This window comes from Alligator sinensis, unplaced genomic scaffold (genome assembly GCF_000455745.1).
Source record: "Alligator sinensis unplaced genomic scaffold, ASM45574v1 scaffold721_1, whole genome shotgun sequence".
Taxonomy (NCBI): domain Eukaryota; kingdom Metazoa; phylum Chordata; order Crocodylia; family Alligatoridae; genus Alligator; species Alligator sinensis.
This window is the reverse complement of record NW_005841857.1, coordinates 1,765,768-1,776,302: the sequence shown is the minus strand read 5'-3', so window position 1 is coordinate 1,776,302 and position 10,535 is coordinate 1,765,768. Positions and strand designations below refer to the sequence as shown.

The following is a 10,535-nucleotide window of genomic DNA, read 5'->3' as shown; positions in this document are numbered from 1 at the left end:
AAGTGGGAATCTCTAGGAAACCAAACATGAAAACAAGCCATTATTTTGTATACAACATTTTTGCGTAATGAAATCTGGCACAACGCAATGTGGCCCACAGGGAAAGGTTACATAAAATAAAACCCCATGATAGCAAGCATATGGGTTTTGGAGGGAGGGGAGGAGAGCAGAGAATGAAAATGAAACTTGTTTGGTCTCCAAGTGCAAAAAGAACCCCCTCCCGCACCTCAATATCCACTTTTCAGTGGAGAGATTGGCAGGAACTTGAACACCTGCAATGAAATTCTCTAATTTTGTACTTCCCATTAAAACAGAACAACTTGGAGAGCTCTACTCCAGACACTAACATACCTCTTTTAAAGGAGACCCAAAATAGACTGTGTGTTGAAGTGGTGCTCAACCTTTTTGCCTGGCAGGCCAGGTGAGCAGTGCCCAGTCCGTCCACAGGCTGGACCCAGCAGGTGGTCCCAATCTGGTACCTGGGAAAGGGGGTGGTGGGGCCCCATCCGGCTGCCTGGAGGGAGTAGCCCAGCCACAATCTAGCCATGAGGTGAAGGGGGACTTGGCTTGGCCCTAACCCAGGCCTGCAGGAGGGCAAGAGGGGTTGGCTTGGCCCCGATCCAGCCCCATGAGGGGAAGGAGGCATGGCTTGCCCCTATCTGGCTGTGCAAGGGGAGGGAGTGTACCCTAGCTCTGATCTGCTACCCTGGATCTGGGAATTTGGCAGTACTGATTGCCACTGTTACCCTGCCACAACGTGCATCTTTGCTGTGTGCCCATGTCACACAGAACAGTGGATCTACTATAAAAGCTAATACCGGAGGAGTTAACAGCAAATCAAATTAAAAAGCTTTTCATAAAGCTACATATTGTTAGATTAAATACATTAGAAGATGCTGGTCCTGCAAGTTTCACACATTTGTGAAATGTTTTTAAGAAACTTCTCTGCCAAGAGATGGAATTACATCTCATGAAAGCAAATAGAGTCCTTCACAAGTCAAATAATTTAGGTATTTTACTGTTAAGAAATATGTGTGCCATATGCAATTTAGTTCTCCAAGACCCCAACGAGGTTTAAGGTGTGCTGCTTTAAAATGACAAATTAACTTACCATTTATCACATTATTATTTTTTTTTAGAAGACAATAGTCAATACCAACAGTTAATTGGTATCAATACCAACAGTTGATTAATCCATTCATTGACTTACTTGCCTTGTCTATTTAGACTAGTTACACAGTGCATCATCATCAAATAAGAAAAAAGAAGAGGTCCATACAGTTAACTATCAGTAGGTGTTAACCTTGTCCAACAGTTTTATTGTAAAAAGAAAACAAAAAAAAAAAGACTACTTCAGCCCTGCTCTTTGAATTTCTTCATAGCAAAGGATTGCTAAAGTCAGGATCTTAAGGATTGCTAAAGTCAGGATCTTCTGAAGTTAACTTGCAAGTCTCTTAGCTAGCATTCTAGAGTACTAAAAATAATACAGAAGTGCAGCAGATTGATGAAACATAACTGTCATGAGGATAATCAAAATCTAAGAGAAGTGCCTGGCAAATCCTTGACTGCCAAGACACAATGGAACATAGCTCCTACTTATTCTATGTCAATCAGCTCTAGTTCTAACTAAGTAAATGAAAGCGAGAAGAAAATCAGGCGTATGTGGAAGGGGTAAGCGTTTGATATAACAGAGTGCCTATCACAATTCACTACCACTTTCCTACTAGCCAGTCACTGGAAGGACTGTCATCAATAGACTCGCTCCTCCCCCTGCGGTGGTGAAATCCACAAGGAAATAAAAAATATTAGGTGTAAACTAGTGATGGGACTTAGAATGAAGGCATTAACAATGGTACCTTGAATTCATTAACAAAAAGATTAAAAAAATCGGAAATTAGTTTCTTGCCTTTTTTCAGCAGTGTATGTTGAAGAGATGTTCTAAGTGAAAGCATGGTTTTACTGTGAAATCTTACTATGTTGTTATACATATTTGTCAGACAGGCTGGATGATTTGCAGAAGCAGCATTTAATCTAAGCTTCCAGAAATGTAAAGACATTCATTTTATATTTAAAAGAAAGAATAGAAAAATGAAGTATTTTACGTTTGGTGACTTGCTGGTCGTCTGGTGACATTGCATACTCTGTATTTTCTCTTCATTTGTCCACAGTGTGTTATCTCCACCTTTAGGCCTAACAATTTGAAAACAAGAATTATTACTCTGCTTCTTCAAAAAACATTTTCAGTCCTTTAGACCCAAAATTTGGGACTTTTGTACCACTGTTACATGCTTGTTATAATTTATGATCAACTAAAATTCTTAATTTATGGATTATCCCATTTAGGGGTGCACTGATAAAGAATTTTTAGCCAGTACCGATAGCCCATTATTAACCAGCCTTACTGGGCGATACCAATCCAATAGCCAATATGCATCCCAGCAGTGTGCAGAGCAGCATCTGGCTGGTAAGCCTGGGAGGGGGCGGGGGGACAGATGAAGGCCCCCATGGTGAGGGAAGGAGCTGCCCAACTAGGCAGGGCATGAGATGGAGCTGTAGGCGACTCATCTGGGGGGCGCTGGAAGGTGGGGTGGCTCTCCACCACTGTGCACACCCCCAGGGGAGACATGGGGGGCATGTGCCCCACAGATGTGTGCAGAGCAAGAGCAGGCTGCCCACTGTGGGCTCAGGGCCAGGGGCTGTGCTGGCCTTTTCCCGGTAGGAGGGCTGGACCTAGGCTGCACTCGGGTCAGGCAGGCAGTGGCAGTGCTGGGAGGGGGGCTATAGGGTGGGCTACAGCCACCCCAAAATTCACTGTAGCCCCGCCCCCATCCCAGCCCCACTACTGCTTGGTCTGCCCCTGCTTGCCCCGAGCACAGTCCTAGCCCAGACCCTCGCCAGGAAACAGCCAGTACAACCCCTGACCCAACCCACGGCAGGCAGCCCACCCTCACCCTGCACACAAATCATGGGGGTAAATGACCTCCACGCCTCCCTCTGGGGTGTGCACAGCAGCGGTGAGCCACTGCCCCACATACCCCAGATGAGCCAGTGCAACACCATCCTGCACCCTGCCCTGCCCCACTCACTCCCTCATCATGAGGGCCTCAATCTGCCCTCGAACTCCCCTTCCCAGACTTACCAGCTGGACTCTGCTCTCCGCACTGCTGGGCTGCATGCATGCACGCAGCATTTATCAGTGATGGTACTGGTTACCCCCCCACAAAAAAGCCAATGGCCAATAATGTCCATTTTCCTTTTATCACTGACGATCTGATACGGGCAGATATATTGGTGCACCTCTAATACCATTACTATGCATGATGAAATATGGGATTAAAATAATTTTAAAAGCTTAAATACAAAGGACTGGATATAATGCACTGAGCCATATTTTTTAAAGATTCCGTCTTTTCCCTCTTTATAGGCATTTGCCATTTAAAGATACTAGCATTTTTTTTTTAGAAATAGGTAGCATTAGTAGTCTAAGCGGCAAATTTAAAATTCTTTTCATCCTTTCTAATGTGTTAGATAAATCAGAATTACGGTAAAAAAGTCTGTTTTCAGTTGGGACTGTTAAAGCACCATAAAAACTAGGTTCACCAAGGAAAGGAACTATGTGATATCAGTTACCCAAGGATTTTAATGTCCTGTCACAGTGTTCAGAAAGATGTTGGCTCTTTCAGGGACATTATGAATACCACAAGTATGAAACATATGTTATAAGTGAGCACTTAAAGAACTGCCTGTAAAATTGTGAATTCTGAAAATGCTGAAAAACATGTTAATTGAAAAACCTACAGTCACTGGGGAAAAGAATTTAAACTGCTAATTATTTGATCCTGAACTTTCCAAAAAAATCCCCCTAAAATGTTTCCCATGCTTTATTTTTAAAGTATTAAAAAGGGAATTTAAAACCTGAACTGTACCTTAACTGTACAGGTGTGTTCAGTTCCAACTGCAACACATTTTTTCTTGCATACCACACACTGACCTACACTTTGTTTTTTGGAAGGTGAAATGAAGGGAAGGAAAAAAAACACCCACAAAAAACCCCAACTTTTCTTTAAAATACCAGTAAGTACAGCATTTCACAGGGACTGCACAGGCAGCTACAGTGAGGGTAAAAAAGCAAAACCCTGTGGCTTCTCCATTAACCCCCCAGCAGCAGGATGCATTGCCTGACCAGCTCGAGGAGTAAAACCAGGAACAGAATTTGGCCTACACTAGAAAGTATGGTTCACGTGAAATTGTTGTTTCAACTAAAACAGGCAGGTTAACTCTGACCTAATTTTGATAATTCTTACCAATTTAGACAAGCCCAAAAGCTCAGGTTAATGCTACTAATAGTCAAACGAACTTTAAGGCAATTAGGTTTGTTTACACGTGGACTTGTACCAATAAAATGTATTGTGTTAAATTTGCTTAGTTAAACTGGTATAGTCTTGTGCAAATACTTATTTCAGTTCATCTTAAACCTGTTCCAAATTAACTTTTCCTAAACTAAATAAATTTAAGCATAAATAACTGCCCATATAACCTCTTGTAGTGATCTAATTAAGTACATTTAAAACCACAGACCTACGCTTGTAGACAAATCATCTGATTTCACGAGTCACATGAAGGATAAACATGGGCTCCAAAGCCACATGGCAAAAGGAAAAATAGGAAGGGCTGAAATACAGACCTGACCGCTGGAGTTCAAGAAGTCTTGCAATGCATCTGTCATAAGATGCCTGTTTAATCTCTGCTCAAGAGCACAGGGGCAGTGTTCTAGCAGTCATTTTCTCTCCCAATAGGAAAATAAAACTCCCTTAGCAAATAAAAGCTTCCTTGGCTACTTGAAAGGAGGGGTACACCAATAGAGATGTTTTTGGCTGATACCAAATAGCCGATTATTAACCAGTCATATTGGCCGATACAGATTTGATTGCCGATGTGCAGCCTGGCAGCTTGGATACCAGTGCTGGCCTGTAACTCGGGGGGGAGGAGAGGCATGGGGGGCAGCATGCAACATTTATTTGTGACATTATTGGCTACAACAGCCAAAAAAAGCCGATTGCCGATAATGTCGATTTCCCTTTTGTTGATGCTGATCCGATATAGACTAATATATCGGTGCATCTCTACTTAAAACTTGACATCATAAAACAGCATTAAGAAGCTTTGCATCTATTGCTTAATTCTTACCTTTTATTTCTTTGGTAAACTTTACCCTTTGGGAATCTGTCAGAGGTTTCTGTTGCTCTTCAATACTTTTGAAATCCAAAACTTCACATACAAACTCAATTACTGGCTGTGCCTTGTAAAACGCTGTTGCAGACACTACAGACAAAGAGAAACATGGCTGCACAATTAATTAAATCAAAGCAGATTTCACATAACTTAGGTTCCTGAGAAGTCCAAAAATGGGATTCAATTTGTTCATTTTAAATGAACAGAAAAGAACATAACTGAAGAAATAATGCTGTACTCACCATCAATGTTAAGCATCATTTTCCACAGTGAAGGTCTGACTGATTGATGGAATCCAAACCAAACTTCTCTGCCACCACCCAGAGGATTTGAGCACCCTTCAGAGGCAGTAAAAAAAGACCTCCCCACAGGGGTATACCTGCAATCAGGAACATAAATCCATTAGCTGTTGAATCAGATCAACAAACCAAAATCGGGGGAAACTATACAGTAAAAGAACAACAACAAATAAAAAAACTACAGACTTAACTTAATTGGTTATTTTAAATCCTTCCAGCTCCTTCCTGTATGGCTGTCTGTTGGTTAGACTCCTGTCAAAGAAAGCAACCATTCTGCTGCTCTTGGCATTTAAGTATTGCTTACCTGACTACCTAAAAAGCTCGTTCTGTCACATAAATCAAAAAAAGGAACTCAATGTTTATCCTATTTGTAATTCCCATTTTCCAACTGAAATAGCTTACTTTGAAGTTACCAGTGTAACTGAGATAGAAATCTGGCCTTAGAGAAGTCATTTAATTCTCCAGTAAGTGTCAAAGCAAGCGAGCAAGGTTTTAAAGAAATCTGAGATAATGTAACTATTTAAGTAGGTGACATTAGTTAGCATTTGGAAGAGTGTCACTGAAGGTACCTAATACAAGTTGTCTAATGTTAGCTGATCATTGTCCATAAGAATGTTCTCCAATTTCATATCTAACTTTTTCTTCTAGTCTTTAAATCTTCCAGACTCACCTCTCATGACTTCAGCTTCCACAATGAAGACCCACTGAACCTCCTAGTTGCACATTTCCTAATCCTCACCTCTTCAACCCATTTCCAAGTCCGATTCTAATTCCACCTCCTCTACCGCATCAAACAAAATCAGCTTATCTTCATTCCCAGAGTCTTCAATGACTTATCCTAGAATGACCTATCATCTCCAATTCACTATCAAATGTCAGATCCTGCTTCTAAATCAGCCACAGATGCCAGCCCCGACTACCCAGCTTTTTGATTTTTCAAACAAGCCCCTTTATATATTCTCCTGTACTTTGGGAGAAGTTCCCCAGAAATAGGCACAAAGCCATCTCATTTAAGTTGCAAGCCACTTTGTCATAAGAATAAAGTCTAGAAGAGCTAAGCCAAAACCATCCCCAGACCATTTTAGACCCTGCTGGAAAAGCAGCAAATAGCTCATTTCAGTTACAAACAGCTTCTTACTGGATGCTTTGAAGAAAGAGGATTGAAGGGAAGAGCATATGCTACCTTTCAGTTCTCAGAGGAGAATGAAAAAGCTGCTGGCAGCTAGTGAGAAGAGGAACTGCTTTAATTGATGTTTTGTCTAAGTTTTATGCTGAAGAATAAATCTGGGCTCCTCAAGACTCTTGGGACATGGCAATGAGTACTTTCTGGATTGGAGAACAGCAGCATTGACAACCCTTCTTTGATATGACACAGCAAACACGGCAACAGGGCTTGACTGTACTGGCACCACTGTGTACCACACTAATTAGCATGACCTCTTTTGTGATGTAGACCCTCATTTTGTCACCAGCCCCCCCCCCCAAAGTAACAGCACCGATTCTTTCATGGTTAGCTCTCCAAACAGAACAGCAAGAGTAGCTGCTGATGGGTCCATAAAAAAAAAAAAGTTAAAGTAGAAGAGGCATTTAAACAGTTCAAATGATAAGTTTTCTAAAGGCTTTCAAAGCCTTCTCCTCACCTCATGGAAGGCAAATGCCTCATCACAACATCCAGTGCCTGGATGGTTTCGAAAGGAACACTTGGCAGCCGACCAGAAAGAGCATCATGTAAAGCCTGCAAACTCACGCAGGACATCCATTTGATAGCCACTTTAAATATCCTGTCCTTCCCTTCTCCTGGCAGTGTGACCTCCAACTCCACCTGCAACATTGGCAAAGGGAAAACAAGGCAAGCAGATGATTCTTTCTGATTTAAGACAAAAAGTAAAAGGTTGTTAGAGACTGAGAACTCCCCTTGGCAGCACTATAACCCACTGAAGAGAACACACAAAAGCAGCCAGTGATGTAAACAGCAAAGGCTGGAGACTTATAAGCCATTAATTTACATCTGCTTCCTTAAGCTGGCTTTTCCAGGGATGTGCTTTCCCGCTTCCACAGCTGTAAGGCAGCACAACATTTTGGCTGTGCTCTTTTATCAAATGCAAACTGGAAATACAATGGCCTGCTTGCAGATGTTTGTTATAGTGATATTATGGCTGAGACGGTCTGAAAAGCAAGATTTATTTGTAGTATTTTTACTAAACCAGTTACATAGTTGGGATAGAAATTAGATAAGCTTTTGGGCTGAAATTGCCCTCATCTATGGGAAAGCAGATACAGCCTAAGATAAAGACCAAGCATAACAATTACCAACTTCATACTTGCAAAGTCAGCTTCTGTGTAGGCAGAATTAAACCTGGCCTATCATCACCTTCAGTTTGGACTCTCTCTCATAATGCATAAGCGTATGGTATTACTGCTCATACATTTTAAATTAGATGAAAAAGACTTAAGAAAACAGACTTCTTTTCCAGAAGAGCATTGTTTAAAAGTTTTGTAAATAGCACAGAATAAATGAGAACCCATGCATCATCATTATTAATCCCTAGAGAGAAAGAACAAGTATATTGCTTTTGTGTGCTGTGATCAAATCTTTTTTTGTCAAATGACACTGTTGCACTCAGGAAGTCCCATCTGAGGTAAGCGTGTTTATATTTTTTGAAGATACTTATACACATACCCTTTATCTTAGCTGAATTTAACTGTCATGTATTTTCTGCTTAATATACATTGCAAAGACATTGCTGGTGAGTAAAATTATTAAAACTAATTATAAATCGAGACTTACCAAAAATCATGTTATGCATCATGTTTCTACCCTGTCCATTTCTTTCTCTTCTTTCCTCTTCCTCCTCCCCCCGGTCTCATCTTACAGAGCCCCTTAACCGTAATGGAATGGAACAAAGATAAAGAACTAGACTACTTGTATTGCAGTAACTGTGTACCCCGATGGAAATAAAAGACATGGGATTGAAGCATCTGCATTGCAATTACAGCACACACTTTGGCTTGGCTCATACCCTGATATGACCCAAGTCAGGTAGCTAATCTGTATCACATAGTAAATCAAATATTTTGTTTTCGATATTGAACTATATGAAGAAAAACAACACACATATATAGAAACAGCTCTTCGTAAGCTCTAAATTGCTGAGATCAAATACACTTCAAACACTGACCTACATCAGTGGGTCCCCATGTACTGTCTAATATAACTCCTAAAAAAATTTAAAAAAAGATAGCTGCTGGACAAAACCCTAGATACTTCTCCCAGAATATAAGCTATACAATTCTCCTTGTTGCAAACACTAGAATTAGGATTGCAAAAATATTTCAAGTATAGCCTCCTATTTCTTATTTTCATGCTTCTGGGGACAATGTAATGTGTGCTCTTTGACTAAAAACAAAGGTTTTGGTGGAAAGGATCAATCTGGAGTCAGCTTTTGAAAGAAACTGTGCTGGCAAACAACAGCAGGAATTCAGAGGATCTGCTGCTGTGACTTCACCTTGGCATCTCCTTTCTAGGATTTCCTGAATGAAAGAGCCAGCTCTGACAGTTGTACAGTTGGGCTAAGGAAGACCAATAAAAATAGCAAACCTATAGGCAATATAAAAACATTTTTCCTGCTGTGAAACTGTTGCTATACTTTATTCCCACACAAATACTTTCATATAAATAGATTTTTGAATTCAAAACATCCAGAATGCTTTGAGGCCACAAAACAATAGGTCCCTAAACCAACAGAAGAAAATGAAAACGGTTACCCTGTAGAATCACAGAAAAATAGGGCTGGAAGGTAACCAGAGGTCATTTCATCCAACCTCATGCTCAAGGCAGGATCTGCTCTGTCTAAACCAGTAGCACGCAATATTTTGAGCCTGAGAGCCAGAAGAGTGGCTGGAAGCTGGTCTGTGGACCAGACAGAGCCCTGCACACCAGGATTAGGCCCTGGGCCTGGGCACTGCCCCTTCCCACCTCTTCACTAGAATTGGGCCCAGCCTTGGCCCTGTCCCCTCGCACCATCAGTTTGCCAGTTTATCAAGGTCATTTTGAATCCTAGTCTTGTCCTCCAAAGTGTCTAGAACTTCATTTGGCTGGCTGAAATCTGCTATGGAGATATCTATAGAGTTGTTGTAGGTATACATTTTAATTGGGACCATTTAAAATGTTGCCACAGAAAATTTATCTTAACTTTCTGCATTTAATTTTAATTATTTTATGTTCATTCAGTGTTGAAACGACAGTTAAAAAGGAAGGGTTAGACGTTAAATATCACCATTAGCTTAGCATCTCTCACATAGACATGGTATTTTTAATTCGTATTTCTAGATAAATGCATTGTTTTGCATTTTTCTCTCCGTCAGAATTATACTAAAAAGTATCTGCTTTGACACCGATTTCTGTAGGAGTTATCTAAAGAACTAAAGAGGCACCCAGAAGTTAACACTACATTCGCTGAGGATACTTTGAGATTAAATATTTTTACTAAAGTTTAAATTGTGTAGGAATACAGGAAACTATATCTCCTAAGTAGTAAACTGAGGTATATGCTTTAGTGAAGAATCCAGAGAAGCTTTCTGATCGCTTAAATCCTCAGCTCACCATTTTCTCTGATATCTGTAGTTAGGCGAGACTGGATCAGATTCTGAACTTTTTCTGCCTCAAACTCATTCAAGACCACAAGACACACAGAAAATAAATGATAAATTATATACAGGACAGTCATGTCTAAAGGCTGGATTATGCTGGACATTGTGCAAGCACATGGCAGGTGACGGTAAGAGCCAGCGTAGACCAAAGGATAGCAAACTGGAGCAGAAATCAGGAAGTCCTCAGTACTTTCCAGTTCTGTCCCATGACCTTCAATAAATCACGTCATCTCTCAACTTTTGCTTCTCTCTTCCCTTTTGTCTGTATTGTCTACTTAGACCGTAAACCAACTCTCTGGAGTACAGACTCTCTCTCATTTGGTGAAACCCAGTACAAGTTATTTTATCAGGCCC

The 10,535-nt window shown here is 40.8% G+C and overlaps 1 protein-coding gene across 1 annotated transcript in view; it reads right to left on the bottom strand.

The window, feature by feature from the left end:
* The window catches only part of AGO2 (argonaute 2, RISC catalytic component), a 77,477-nt gene that overhangs the window by 31,251 nt on the left and 35,691 nt on the right, over positions 1-10,535 (bottom strand). Inside the window, 5 exon segments of the mRNA XM_014524270.2 lie at positions 4-10; positions 2,103-2,190; positions 5,188-5,322; positions 5,475-5,611; positions 7,172-7,353. Of these exon segments, the coding sequence (XP_014379756.1) occupies positions 4-10; positions 2,103-2,190; positions 5,188-5,322; positions 5,475-5,611; positions 7,172-7,353 (549 nt within the window).